At 45.9% G+C, this 14,759-nt stretch overlaps 5 protein-coding genes across 5 annotated transcripts; 1 reads left to right on the forward strand and 4 right to left on the reverse strand.

Annotated features, from left to right (window-relative positions):
* Window positions 1-354: 354 nt before the first annotated feature.
* DFL_008289 (uncharacterized protein) lies at window positions 355-2,057 on the reverse strand (the record flags this gene model as incomplete). Its single annotated transcript, XM_067638002.1, has 4 exons — window positions 355-1,173; window positions 1,271-1,533; window positions 1,593-1,754; window positions 1,865-2,057. The coding sequence occupies 4 exons, from the start codon at window positions 2,055-2,057 to the stop codon at window positions 355-357; spliced, it is 1,437 nt and encodes a 478-aa protein (XP_067485936.1).
* A 5,259-nt stretch (window positions 2,058-7,316) lies between these two features.
* On the reverse strand, window positions 7,317-8,783 carry DFL_008290 (uncharacterized protein; the record flags this gene model as incomplete). Its single annotated transcript, XM_067638004.1, has 3 exons — window positions 7,317-7,334; window positions 7,399-8,036; window positions 8,099-8,783. The coding sequence occupies 3 exons, from the start codon at window positions 8,781-8,783 to the stop codon at window positions 7,317-7,319; spliced, it is 1,341 nt and encodes a 446-aa protein (XP_067485937.1).
* Window positions 8,784-9,449: 666 nt separating this feature from the next.
* On the reverse strand, window positions 9,450-11,549 carry DFL_008291 (uncharacterized protein; the record flags this gene model as incomplete). Its single annotated transcript, XM_067638005.1, has 1 exon — window positions 9,450-11,549. The coding sequence occupies one exon, from the start codon at window positions 11,547-11,549 to the stop codon at window positions 9,450-9,452; it is 2,100 nt and encodes a 699-aa protein (XP_067485938.1).
* A 295-nt stretch (window positions 11,550-11,844) lies between these two features.
* Window positions 11,845-13,272, reverse strand: DFL_008292 (uncharacterized protein; the record flags this gene model as incomplete). Its single annotated transcript, XM_067638006.1, has 2 exons — window positions 11,845-12,687; window positions 12,805-13,272. The coding sequence occupies 2 exons, from the start codon at window positions 13,270-13,272 to the stop codon at window positions 11,845-11,847; spliced, it is 1,311 nt and encodes a 436-aa protein (XP_067485939.1).
* A 590-nt stretch (window positions 13,273-13,862) lies between these two features.
* Window positions 13,863-14,532, forward strand: DFL_008293 (uncharacterized protein; the record flags this gene model as incomplete). The annotated part of the gene is made up of 4 exons (XM_067638007.1): window positions 13,863-13,891; window positions 13,967-14,058; window positions 14,131-14,238; window positions 14,309-14,532. The coding sequence occupies 4 exons, from the start codon at window positions 13,863-13,865 to the stop codon at window positions 14,530-14,532; spliced, it is 453 nt and encodes a 150-aa protein (XP_067485940.1).
* Between the last annotated feature and the right edge of the window lie 227 nt (window positions 14,533-14,759).

Here is a 14,759-nt window from a genome sequence, read left to right on the forward strand (position 1 = left end):
TCTATCAAAAGTGAAAAGGGACGTATGTACAAATTCAGAAAAGAGAACCATGTCTCCTTCTGACATATTCCTAAACCGAAGATCCTACAGTTCAACCATAAAATCAAAGGCATATATGTATGTACATCCGCAAATGCAAAACAAAATCAAGATATACACAATGGTGATTCTCAAGAATCAAAATTCCGTACAGGAGAATAGAAAATAGAGGGTCGTTGAATTTCCAATCAGGTCGAATGAGCCGTCAAAGCGTTTGTTGATATCTCTGTTGTTAATGCAAATGATTCTTTGCAGGTCTAATCCTTTCCAAATCCCCACCACCAACAATGAAGAATGGTATCAAAAGCTATCAATCTAAGCAGACATCGAAGACAATCTCTTCATGCCCCTCTTGCGCCTGGCCATCCTCTGCTTTATGGCAGCAGGACCATCAAAAGTCGAACCAATGGGTCCAAACCTAATCTTGGAATAAGTAACCGAAGAATCAGGAACCGAGGCCTCAACATCGGCCGGGTCCCCAGAGCTGGTATCGCAAGTTCCACGGGCAATGCCAGGCTTGGAAGGATCCTCATCAACAGGATAGCTAGAGTCGAGCCACAGCATGTTTGCATGGTGGTCATCCCAGAGGGACATGACGAGGACCATACCGTTCTTCATAGCATCACCCATAGCCTTGAGACCACCTTTATCCTGGAATCCAGTGTGATCGCCGAAAACGGATTTCTGAGCATCGCAGTAAGCGTCGGTGATGGAGTTTCCGGAGACACCGTCGATAGTGGATTGAGAGTTTTCAACAACGTTTCCGTCTTGAACATAGAACCGCTTGATTTCAGAGAGTTCGCCGCCCTCGGTGAGGAACTGAGTGACAACGGTGAATTTTTTGCCGGTGTCAATGGTCTTTCCAGGGCCGTAGAATTCAGTATTACCTTGGCGGTAGGAGTTGAAGTCGCAGCCGTCAGCGTCGCAAGTGCCAGCATAACGATCATTGGAGTAAGTGCCACCACAACTGTCGCCCTCGCAGCGGTGCTGTTCGTTGGTAGAGCAAGGATGAGGAGTGTATGCAGTCGAGATGGAGTTGGCTTCCCAGATATCCATTTCGGGGCAGCAGGATCCGTAACCACCAACACCGGCGTTTTCGTCATTGGAAGATGCTTCCCAGCCCTCGACATTGGCCTATTCCATTAATATCATATTAGGCCCATTATTTCGATTTAAAAATCGCTTTCAAATGAAAGATTTGTGAAGTGCAGCCCAGAAAAATAGTACTCACCTCACCGTTGATAAACTTGAGATCTCTTGGGCATTGAGCATCACAATATCCAGTTCCGTACTTGGCACCAGCCTTGTTTCCAGGATACTTGGACATACCACCATCTGAATCCATAGCCACGAAGTAGAGAGCACCGTTAAGGCCACATGGAAGGTTGGAGACGTCAACGTCGAACGTGAATTCGTTATCTAGGAGATCGAACATTTTGTAGCTGGATGGGGAGTCCATGAGGTATGTGCGGGATCCAATGTTGGTGCCCTCACCTTTTCCAATTGTTAGAGTTTCTGAATGACGAATTTAGATGTAGTGGGTTATAGCATACTCTTAGTGACGAACTTGAGCGACAATGCATCTCCGCTGGAAGTGATACCGTAAGTAGCCGCATAGTCGGCGCCGTCGATAGCGCAGTTCTCAGCGCAAGAAACGTTATCGGGGCAGAACTCCGAGTTCCATGTATTACCAGTATAGCAATTGGTGTACCCGTCTACAGAATAAGACACAATTTGTTAGATACGATTGCCCATATGTCACTTATTGTTGCATTCTTAAGATCTTTCGCAATGGCTGGGGAATTTGGTGATTCAAAACTCTTACCATTATTGTGAACCCAGCGCCAGTTGGAGTCAATCACAACTTCTCCAGACTGGGAAGTGCAGCCGCCAGAGCCATCGCAGGTCTCGAAGGACATGGAAGGGTGGGTTTCGGTCTTCTCAGTGCCGACATTTTGCGCAGCGGCCAACGACCAAAGGAAGGTCGAAGTGAAAGCGAGCTTTGATACAGAAACCATTTTTGCAACTTTTGCTATAGCAAATATAAGAAAAGTTCTCAAATTTTGGGTTTTTTGAGGGAGAAGAAGTAAAGCTAGGTACTATATAAGGTAAAAAATCTAAAAGGAAGATACACCTGATTCCTGATGAGCTTTCTGTGCTGATGATGATGAGAGAAAGGATATTTTGTCAGGAATACAGGAGGGTTTATATACTTTCGAGATCATATCTCATAAGCTATAAGGTAGACCTGCAACTTTATTCAGGATCATATCGACCCTTGGATATCAGATAGACTTTTCCTACATCTGAGATTTCAAAATATGCGACCTACGGAATGACGGGGCGGACAAAACGGCCTGTGACCTCCTTACCGACGACGATCCGGAGCGGCGGTTGAGGAATTCGCTCTCAAGTTCCTTCTTAACGTCTCAAAATTTCCGAGTTCAAAGCTCAGATGGCTGTCGAGGCATCGAAGTGGCCTGAGGAACGGTCACATCTGTCCTCAAATCTTTGCATGCTGTACAAGTTTAGATCTCGAGATAACTCCCCGAAAGTGTAGATCATCTAAGGAGCGGCTTCGACGGCTAACTCCTCCGAGTTCTGCGCAAGATATCTTAGAAAGTGAGAAGCGGGACGCGCAGTCCTGGCTTCAAAGCTTTGTTTCAAGTTTTAAGGTGTCCATTGTAAATTTCGGACGCAGACGAGGCGTTAACCTATTCGCCTTGCGGCTGTTTGCAAAAATACGGACATTGCAGACGCTCGCTTCAAATGTATATACTTTTTTTCTGCAACTTCAGACGAGGTACGCCTTATCATACAAAGTTTGGATTGTTTTTTTACTCTCAGTTTTTTTTAAACATAAACATTAGGGTTCGGTTTCCATAGACAGGATTCAGATCTCGCATCTTGCCTCTCGAAATGAAACAAAATATTTCGTCTTTCGATCCGACAATTCCTGGAATTCTACAGTCTACAAAGATCTTCATAAAAAAGATCCCTTGTTTTCAACAGCTTCACGTCTATCAGATCACAAACCCAACAACCTTGCAATGGAGGTATGTACCAGGCTCCCCTCCCTTCGGCTCTTTCTCGCCGAAACTAAGCTCGATCAAGCCAGCTAAGGGGTCTTACGAAGCGTCGTCATGCATTTTAACCACATAGACATTTTCCCACGGTCAACTCTGGAATTCGGAATACTAAAATTCCATGAATAATATGTCATCCAATCATATAAAGAGGCTCTTATCTATCCGGTATTATATAAAGTGTGGCGCTCCGCAGGCAGGCAAGGTACGAAACGAGGATCCCATCCGCTTCCAGAAATATATATGCATTTAGCCAGAAGCTATGCGGGCGAGCTAGCTAGGCTATAGGCTAGCTAGGCAAAAACTTGTCATCCGGGGGATTTTTTCCGCCCCCGCATTTTAGGGAAAGAAAAACATAGGGATATGTACAACTTCCTGTCAGGCTATGACGGGCCCTTTTATTAATGAAATATAGGCTTACAATTTCATTATAGGAGATTTTTTTTTTTAAAAAATATATAGCGAATATCGAAGTCGTAGGCTCCAAAATTCGCCTTCAAAATGCAACAAGAGAAAATGTGTTAACCACTTTCAAGCAAAGCTAGTACTACCCGCAGTGGGATCGGTCTATAATCGATATAGAGATCGATAATTTAGGCATGCCTTGACACTCTTCCAAGTTTTCCCGGCATGTCTACAACGATATGTGTACCTTCTGACCCTTTTGGCGCTCGTCAATTACTTTTATCATCAACAAACGCGAAGATCTCCACGTTTCGAATAGCCCAGAGGTCGGGCCGATCACTTGGCCATCCGACGGAATGTTCAAAAACCCCGCAAACAAAAAAAAAACTGCCATGGGGATTATTCTCAGAAAATGCGAACGTGTGTATTTCGGATCGCGGCATGAATTTTTGATAAAGGAGGTGACGACGAGTCAGGTCTAAGGTTCGCGGTACCTTTGAATATGCAGGTTTGGTTTCTTCCTTTCTTCCTTTTGTTTTTTCTAGCTAAGCGACATTGAATACGCTATAGGATATGGATACTAGGGATCCCGAAGTCGTAGAACTTCAGGGAAGAAAAAAATATATTCTCGGTGCTTGCATTCCACAATTACGACAAGAGTTGATTGTTGATAGAGTGGATACAAGAGCTAAGGAAGATAATAAAGCCATGTGATGGATGTTGTAAGAAAACGAGATTGACAACATAAATAACAGGAGCTGATGACAATGAGGGGGTATTCAAGGTTTTTATGAAGAAGACATTATTAAGCACCCTAAAGTCAGAAGGATAGTGACACCACAACCCCACCAAGGAAAGATGTTCCATAGCCTTAAATAGCTAAAAGGTATTGCGATTAGCCTCTTATTTCATTGGAAATTAATTCCTAGATCGATCTCACTTCCATCTAATGATTTCCACCAGTTCCGGCAAAACTATTCAAAATCAAGACAACCATAGCCAAGTGACCGAAATTTCCAGTCTTCCTAGCAGTGTCAATGAACTTGAGGCTCCAATCTTCTATTGAGATCTTGAAATCGTTTAGAAAGGTATGGTCGACATCCCTTCCGTGAGAGCTGGTGATGCTAAAGTTTTGCATCAGGTTGCTGATTTCATCGATAGAACCAGGCTCGGGTTGGCCTGCGACCGGTTAGTCATTGCTAATCACCGTGTTCAATTCGGCCATCGCACGCATATAGTTTGGCAATTTGATCGAGGCAGACAATCTGAGTTGAGGTTGGGCCGCTAGATTACCCGGCTCGGTCACCGGATGGATCTGAGTGGCGTCGTGGGCGGTTTGAGGTACTATTTTGTGGGATTTTCTCGTTGGATTCCATCTTTTCGATATTGGAGGGCGAATTTGAGGAGAATAGGAGATTTGAAGAAGATTCTGGATTTTTGGGGAAGGATCTTATGGTAATGGATTCGATTTCTCGATGAGAAGGAGGAGGAGATGAGGATGTATGATGTATGATGAGGCGAGGTTCGAGGTGAGTAGTATTGCGATGAAAGTTTTTGAAATTAATCTCCAAGGACAAAAACCATTACTTGCGCAAGAGTTGGGGAGAAAAGACCAACGGATACCAGAATGGAGTATCAAAAAAGAGTTTGAGAGGGATCAGGATAAGATAGACAGTTATGAGGCTGAAGTATATAGGAGTGATGAAGGCTCGATCTAAGTTGTCCATTGCACTAGCTGTCATGACATTTTGAGTGTACGTTTGGGGGCTTGAAGAGCGAGGATGCGAATTGATAGTTTATTTCAACATAGCTGAGCTGCTCTATCATTGCGCGCAGCTGCGTGCAGATTTACCCTACTACCTACTTAGATAAGTATATCTAAGGATCTTAGTAGTAATAAGTCTGGGCTAGCACCTGTCTTGCCTCTAGACTAGTAGTGGGTATCCACTGGCTCCCCCCTGTATACAATCTAGAGCTTCACAAGTACTTAAGTGTGTATGCCTGGAAAGTTTGAGGCCTATGGGAATGGGAATGGAAGCATCGTCGTTTTCGTTGTCCACCAAGGGCTTCGAGGACTCGGTGGACATCTTGCAAGCAATATGTAAACTGAAGGGCTTGGATAGCTCGGATATAACGATTAACCTAATTAAAATTTGGCTGAGCGTTGAAGCCAAGTTGACCTGGGATGTGGTTGACTGGCTGGCCAGTGATAGTCTAGGTTTTAGTGATATAGTTGGTAACAGATGGTTGGGTCTGAGTCTTGGTGATGGTGATAGCTTCTTTAGTATAGGCGACAAGCTATTGTCCTAGAGCTTTAATCCTTAAGACTAAAAAGCCATTACAATCAACCCCGCCATTAACTTTCCCCGTGTATACTTGCACCGAGGGACAAATATCCAGAGGCTGTTTTGTAGCAACCGCTACGACACCAGTCGAAGCATGATTTGCCCTACTTCATATGGACATATATACCTACGGTCATCTCTGTTAATACCTTTTGATAGACGTCGTAATTTCTAGAGGCTTACTTTGCCTCGTCCCAGGCACCCATCTAGAGAGACTTCGAATTCCAGATTTAAGAGCTCGGTTTAAGTACATGGCAGATGTTTTGCATGCCGTTTCTCGGAATGGGCGGCGTCGAAGAACCGATAGTCACCGAGGCCGAGACCGGCTCATTCATGAGTGTGCAAACCGGTGTACTCATCTTATGTATAGTAGATACTTATAAGTAGGTAGATAGGTAGATAGGTAAATAGAGAGGTATGTACGTAGGTAGATAGACTTACCAGGTAGATGGGTAAATATACTTAGGTAGGAGGTAGTTAAAGGTGGTTGTTCCATTCAGGGGTAGTGAAGTAGGTAGGTGAGTACCTGGGTAAGTAGCAGTTGGTTTATAGAAATAATCCAGCCGAATTATTCCTGTTTATTTGATACACCATTGTTGATATATTTCATTCAAAAGTAAGCTGTCAGGCAATGAGGGCCCCACAATTGGAGCTAGGGGCAAATATATAAGTTCGACCAGATCCGCACCAATTCTAGGCGCAATAATAAATACTATTGACATGCAACCTAAAACTCCAAAGGCAAAGCCCAGAAGCAAATCAGTCCTCATGCATCTCAAATCCTCCGCCCGATAAAATAATCTGAGAAAGAATCCCAACTCGTAAATGAATATAGAAATAGGTATTCTATTTAGGAAGTTAAATGAAAAAGCAAAGGGAAAAGAAGGATCAGTATGATTACCTAGTTAATTTTAGTTACAGGGTTGAGGCTAACAAGAAGCCTACTTACCTACCATGACGGTAAATTTAAATTCGACTTTTATGTTCGGCGGTCTCTTTAACTGGTAAAGGGCTCCAGACTGACCGTCAGAGGAAGCAGACTCGACTGGGTTATCTTGGGGATTCACTAACCTCGAGGGGTTCGTCTCTAAAACTAGATGTTCAGATGTGGAGTCCTTCGAGGCTACCCTCGAGTCGAAAGAGCTGCTCATAGTGGAAATTTCGAGATGGATGTTAATATGTTGTATTCTTTCGGTGTTAGATTTTAAAGGTCCATGGGAAAACGACTTTGATCGCCGCTGCCCAAAAAGCGCGCAATACCCACGTGTTATCGCGCTACTACAACTTCATGAGCTTAACGAACAAAGAGAAAGCCCCGATCTCTACCGGGCCGTGATTGCATGCATCTGCTTCACAAATCTGCCTGTATTCGATGTTATGTACAGGACTAGAATATTTTCGGATCCACCACCACTGCCACAAATACCACAAATCCTCCAGATTATGCGTAAAAGTTTACCTATAATCATATTAGCTCGAGAACCTACTACTGCTGCTACCACCACAGGAGAGTGGCAACTTACTGTTTGCTTCTTCTTGCTCTGAACCTCCGCTAAAGCATCGACATAGTTCTCATGTGTAATCTTCGACTTGCCTTCTCTCAGAGCAATCATACCAGCCTCAACGCAAACGCTCTTCAACATAGCACCGTTAAATTCATCTGTACTCCTCGCCAACTCCTGGAAGTTAACACCTTCATCAACAGTCATCTTTCTCGAGTGGATCTGCATGATATTTGCTCTGGCTTCCTCATTCGGCAACGGGAACTCAATCTTTCTGTCCAATCGGCCGGATCTCAACAGCGCGGGGTCAAGGACATCAACACGATTCGTCGCAGCAAGCACCTTAACTCTGTCGTCACTGGCGAAACCATCAAGTTGGTTCAACAGCTCCAACATGGTACGTTGCACCTCTCTGTCTCCAGACTTTTCAGAGTCGAAACGCTTGGTACCAACGGCGTCAAGCTCGTCGATGAAGATGATTGCTGGAGCCTTCTCCTTGGCGAGGGCGAATGCATCACGGACGAGTTTGGCACCGTCACCGATGAACATTTGAACGAGTTGGGGACCGGCGAGTTTAAGGAAGGTAGCGTTGGATTGAGCGGCGCAGGCTCTGGCAAGAAGCGTCTTTCCGGTTCCCGGAGGACCGTACATCAAAGCACCTGTAATATTTATAGATTTAGTAAAAACAATCAACATAATGAGGATGTCGAGCATAACGTACCCTTCGGCGCCTTGATGCCAATCTTCTTAAACCTCTCTGCCTCCTTCATCGGCGTAACTACAGCTTCTACGAGCTCCATAATCTGCTTATCCAATCCACCAATATCACCGTATCCTTCAGTTGGCTTTTCGTCCACCTCCATGGCTTTTACCCTGCTGTCGTATTCTGCAGGTAACGTATCCAAGACAAGGTAGCTATCCTTATTAACACCAATCAAATCACCTGGCTTTAGCTTTTCCGGATCAACAAGACCAATCAACGGTAGGAAGATGGTTTGCCTCGTCGAAGTCTTGATGACTGCCGACTTGCCCGTCCGTGTAGCATCAACATCGGTATTTGCCCCATCCTCCGGTAACTCGCTATTAGGATCCAAATCTAGCAGCTCAACAACGTTTCCAACGAGATATGGTAACATGCGGTTATTCTCTATCTTCTCAAGGTTTTCTTTGATCCGCGAGTTCATCGTGCCTTTTTCGTGGGTTAGGCGCTGGAATTCGGACCGCATGACGCGTAGGTCGTTCTCAAGCAGACGGCGACGGTTGATGATATCTTGAGTGGAGGCGGTAAGGATTTCGGGATCGATGCCAGAATCGGCTTCGCCCATCGAGGCATCGCCGTCCTTATCCTTAGGGCCGTCGGCATTAGTGGCTTGCTCTAGAGCTTCTAGATCTTCGAGGGTGGCCATGGCGGGTTATGATAGGGTATCGTATTGTATGATATTGGAGGAGGTGGTAGCTTTCAGACGCGTCGTTGGCTAGTAGGCAGGGTATCTGGGTTCCCTGGTAAGCTAGAATCGATGCGGAAGAGGTGGATTTGAGGTTGGCGGTGGAGGTGGTGGAGCAGTTGATAGAAGGTTGTCGTAATCCAGCGTCGTCTGCGTTGGAAAGCAAGGGAAGCTGTGAAGCTCTCTGCCTGACTAAGCAACACACAAACCCCAACAGCTGACAGCTGGATCCCGATTCAATATCATGACGCAATGACACCTCTATGAAATTTGATATTGATAGTTCACAGTTACGAGACGACAGATACTTTCTTTCGTCTTAAACCTGGAGATTACAGGCATAATTTTCATCGAATTTCCATTGTTTTTTGGATGAATACTAGTTCTATAAAAACGAGGGCTAAAGTTAGCTTCGAGCCCTAAAGCCATATATACGAAATTTCGAAAATGTTGAAGCCAAAGACGGACTTCAAAGCTCAAGCCAGACACCGACGAAGAGTATCAATATTGTATAAAGGTAAAGCATGGGTTAATCCTAACTCCGTGTTTTGAGGTTCCAAAGTCTTCCAGACGCCCGCTCAAAAGCAAATATCACAAAAATCACAAATCGTTTAGACAAAAAAACGATTACTTCTTCCCCCATACCTCCCAAATCTTCTCACTCAGGGCCCTTTTAATCTTCTTTCTGTCCACACACGTTGCCACATCCACAACGCCCATCATCATCGGTCTCCCCACAATCTCTGAAGATCGTTCATACTTTTCCAAAAGCTCCCTCGGTGTCTTGAAATGCCTTAGGATTTCAAGTGCCTTCTCGCCGCTTACTCCCTTCGTGGACATGAGCATTTTCAAAAACACGTCCCGGATCGTACTAGTCTTGCTCTTGCTCACCATTGCTGCAAGAGTACTGTAGCTGAGAAAATAATCCCTATGTGGCTCCTTCTCTTTCAAGTGCTTTTTTAAGTCCGCAAAGGTTGCAATCTGCACGAGATTTTCCGGATACATGTACAAATCCTTCCCTTCATAAAGTTGTCTTAGCAGCCTCGTAAACCTCGCTAGATACCTTACAGTATCATCCAATCTCGGACTTAATTTCATAAAGAATCCATTCACGACCTGTGTACTATAAATGGCTGTGGTGATCGCATCCGCCATCTGTGGTGTGTTGGCTGGGATCTTCCCGTTGGGTACTTCGATAATGTAAGTCACGTTCCCCACAAATCTTTTCAATCTGAACTTCTGTTCATGGAATCTGCCGTCCTTGATCGACGCTACCAGATCATCGAGCCGTTTTCGTTCGCAAACGTAGTCAAGTGATAGTTCTACCTCCTCGTTGGTCTCACGACCATCTTCGAAGAGCATCCCTCTTGCAACCCACATCACGTCACCCAGTTCCATTCCTCTTGTGACAGGGGGGCAGTCGGCGTTTTCGAACGACCGTTGAATATATTCCCGGTCGGTTTTCGAGGCGACTTCACGATTGTCGAGGACTAGGTGAATACTAAAGCTGCCAGCTTTAAGGTAGCGAGGGGTGAAGGGCGTTTTGACATCTGGTGGAGCGTTGTTCATGGGTTGGGCAGAGGCGGATCGGACTCGTGAGCGGGGTGGGAGTGCCTGGACGATAGATTGCGGATCCCTTTGAGTTCTTGATACTGGTGGCAATGCTTCGACAATATCGTCATCTTCATCTCCAAGACTAATCGGGGCACCGCCAAGTCTATGTTCCACCCCAGCAAATGCAGGACCAGCAGCAATGGCGCTTGCAACCGACGTATCCATAGTATGGTCGCTATGTACCCGCTCTTTTGCCTTCCCTCTCCTCCCCGTACCTCCAGTTGTGACCACAGTACTAGTACCGGCCTGTGGGCCTCCCGTTTGATCATCCACATCTCTCATAGCATCGGCGGCATTCCACCCATGATCTGTCAAACAAAATAGCGCCGGCCTCCCTCTTTGCGAAACATAATCGTGCTCTTTGATAGTCTTCATGGATGCCCATGCGGTATATTTGTACATTTCACCTTGGTTACCAGCAAGGGTGAAAGAAGAGTCGCAGTATGGCTGTGCACGGCGACAAAGTTCGTCCTTACCGATAGACTCGCCGTATTCTAGCTCTGATAAAGCCATCAATATAGCATAACCGCCTGAACGAGCACGCGGGATATATTGTTTCGTATTCCGAGGCTTTCGGATTCTCTTCGTCGGTGGAGGATTTTCAGCTTCGACTTCATCGTCATCGTGGTCTGCTGGCGCAGCTCTCGACGCAGCCGGTTTCTTCTTCTTCGGTGGTCGAGCCCGGTCCCATCGTCCCAATACCGGTTCTCCGCTATCGAACAACGACCCTCTGTCCTCGCCGGAAACCGCTGGCGCTCTTCTTACGTTGGATGTACCGCTTCCTTCCCCAGTGATATCTTCCAGTTCCTCACTCTTTCGTTTCTTAGACGCTTTCTGAGATTTTAGGCATGGTACCATTGGTGGTGGTGTTTCCCCTCTATCTTCTTTGTAATCGATGAAACTCTTTGTCAATCGTTCTGCGATTTTGTCGCCGATACCAATAAGATTTTTAGCTTCGGAAGGGTGGTCGAAGACCCGAGGGCAGGCTCGCATCGAGTCGGCTGCTTTACGATATGTTCGTTCTCGGTCCGTACCTCGAGCATCATCTGCCCATTGCAGGAGAAATTGGAGTAAAACTGGGTTCCCACATGGTAGCTGCTGCCTGGGAGGCATTGTGACAGTTAATTTCGGCCCGGCTGTGGTCGCTACTATGACGCAGTCGCGATGGTGTTCATTGAAGGTTTTGGTAATCTAAAGGTTCCAGCTGGAAGACGCGTTTTTGCGACCACAACAAATGTTGGAGGAGCCCCACTAGAGAGCCCTATAAAGGCATCGAGATATAAATATCAAAGACCAAATGACCATAGCCTCAAATAATGGTTAGGATTAATTCGAAAACTGCATGTTTTTGGTATCTAGACTTTATAAAACTCCAACAGCATATCGTACACGCCGCAATAGTTGTACACTACTGATCCTCCATCTCTTCGTCTTCATCTTCTTCCTCGCTGTCTTGCATCTCCTCGTCACTCCAGATATCTTCATCTCCACTCCACCCAGTTTCTTTCTCGAGATCATCGTCTTCCTCACCCTCCTTCTTGTCTTTACCCTTCTTCTTCTTGACATTCTCTTCCTGCACCCGTTTCCGTTCTGCTTTAACTCTCTCCTTCTCCTTTGCGTTCTTTTCTAATTGTCTCTCTTCTTCTCTGGTCTTCTTGACAAAGGAATGCCATAGAATTCTCCCATCATTCACTCCTTCCTCAATCTTAACCAGTTTTAACCTCATCCTTGGTCCTAATTCTTGTAGCTTTACAGCCTTCTTCTCCGCTCCACCTCCATCTTCACTAACTTTCTTCACCCGTCCTGCCTTCTGTATTCCAGGAACTGCAACTTCCACCTCAGCATCCGTGTCGACTTCACTTTCACTTGTATAGCCACCACCAGCCGCACTAGGATCCAGAAGATACTCTGAAATATCTCCCAGCCCACCTAGGTCGGGTATAGCTCCTCTGCTACCTTTCGCAGGCTGAGTAGCCCTGTTCAACTTCCTAATAGCCCTTGGAACCCCAGTCGGTCGTGTAGTTATCGAGTAATGTCTCAAATCCACAATATACTCTTCATCTTCCTTCAAGGTCTCCACATCCTTTATATCCGGTAACTCGCGATTGAGCAGTAGCACTCTCTTTACAGATTTTAGAGAAATGGTCTGTGCGGATATCGGCGGGAGCATGGATTGGAACATTGATTGGGTAAGGATTTCATGGTTGGCGGGTTTGCCCGTTGTAGGTGTAACGAGGTTGCTCATTACCAGCTGTGATTGCGCCATCGCGGGTTAGCCGTCGAACTGTCGTCGAACTCCGCTCTTGCTTAACAACACTACCTAATCTTTACTCCGGGAGAAAGTAAGAAAGAAAGAAATATAACATACCAAAGGAGGACTCAGATATTCCTTCCCAGTACTTTTGGCACCACCATGCCTCTGCCCCTTCGCAACATCCTTACATAGACTATAATTCTCAACCCTAAAATGCAATGTCGGACCTCTCGGTGTCCTTAAAATCCTCAATGTTACGTTCCCGTTTTCCGAGCGACTGAACATGAGGATTTGTGTGACACCCAAAGGACCAGCCATGGTTGTGAAGTCTTTGACTTTGTTCGATTTTCGTTCGCGAAGACGAGAGGCAGTATACGGCTCCATTACGCGACGTAGGTCGTGAACGAGAGTGGAAACTGAAGGTCCGACGGGAGAAGAGCCGGTACGTATAATCATTGTTTTAGGAGTCCTTGATGCGGTGGTAGAGAGGGGTGTCTTTGATGTCACCGCCGACGAAGCAGTTGGATTCTGCCGTGTCGGATCTGCGACATGAGTACGGCGTTTGGAGCGACGACGGGCCATTTTTTGAGATTCTAATGACTACTTTTAGAGCAGGCGACGCTAATTCGATGTTTTCCCAGGTGTTTTGACAAGCCGAAGGTCGATGCCAATTGGTGATGGTGAAGCTGAAGGAAGTTGGAGATGCGGCTCTGCTCGACCGCAAATTTTTTGGACAAAAAATGATCCATCGAAAGTTTTAGCCTTTCGAAAAGTTGAGGTTAAGCGAGCTCGCAACACATGAAACAACACATCCTTCGCAAAACGGGCAACCCCGAGACGCCGCATTTACCATGCAATGCGCTCCCGTGTTAAAGGCCGGAACGGACTCCAAAACTGCCCCGGATCAGGGATTCTCGACGACTGTTTCTAGATAGTTCTTCAAGGACTCGTCAGCGATTAATCAGGCGCAGGGTCTAGCTAGCACCGGCCGGGGCTACGCGTTTTGGTTCAATAATTCAGGCTGGAATCTGGGAAGCCTTGGGAGAACCTATATAAAGGGGTGGTCTGTTCTCCGCATGCAGTCTTGAAGTCGCAGAATAAACAGCATCGAAGTCCTGCAGAAGTCAGAAGAATCAATCTATCCACTACTATCTCAAATACCACTCGCCAAAATGGAAATTACAATCTCCCCAGATTTCGGGTATGCATATGCAATTAATTGGCAGTATTACATAGGCCGAGGTGGTGTCAAATAAGGCTGACATGGTGTCTGTAGATACGTCCTCCTCGTCGCCCTCGCCTCGACGTTTATCAACCAATGGCACGGTATTGTTGTCTCCGGCGCCAGAAATAAGGCCAAGGTTCCATGTACGACTTGATTCTTCCAATTGGCATAGCGAGGAGAAATCAGGGACTAAATGATCCTTTCTGAGAGTATAGATCCAAATGCCTACGCCTCGCACGCTGAAGCCCCCGCCGGATCCGATAAATACACCTTCAACTGCACACAACGTGCCCATCAGAACTACCTTGAGAATCTCCCGAACTGTAAGAATTCATTTTGATACATCCGATGTAGTTACCAAGAATTGGTGGGCTGATACGTTGGAATTGGTAGTGTATGTTCCAATGTTCATCTCAAGCCTCGTTTACCCCAAGTTCGCGGCTGGCACCGGAGCAGTCTACCTCGTAGGCAGAATTTTGTATACCATTGGATACAAGAACCCCCAGAAGGAGATGGGTAAAGGAAGATACCTTGGTGCACCAATGTATTTCCCAGCGCAGTTGGGACTGTGGGGTGCTGCTGGATATGTTTGTTACAGTGTGATCTTCGGAGCTTAAAACAAGCTAGCGAAATGGTAGAGTTTGGCAAAATACCGTGTGAATACTCGAACACGAGTTAGCTTTAATAGGCAGCCATTTGCACCTTGTATTTTTGGTAGTGAAACGGATAGATCTATCGAGAAAATTTAGCTTGTATTGATGCATCGCTAGCACTCTAGTCGCTACACCTAAGGAGCTACCAGGTCCCAAAGAAATTAGATCTTGTAGTTGTAATTCTGGCCTTC

Source organism: Arthrobotrys flagrans, assembly GCF_004000055.1.
Source record: "Arthrobotrys flagrans strain CBS H-5679 chromosome Unknown unitig_1, whole genome shotgun sequence".
In the NCBI taxonomy this organism is placed as follows: Eukaryota; Fungi; Ascomycota; class Orbiliomycetes; order Orbiliales; family Orbiliaceae; genus Arthrobotrys; species Arthrobotrys flagrans.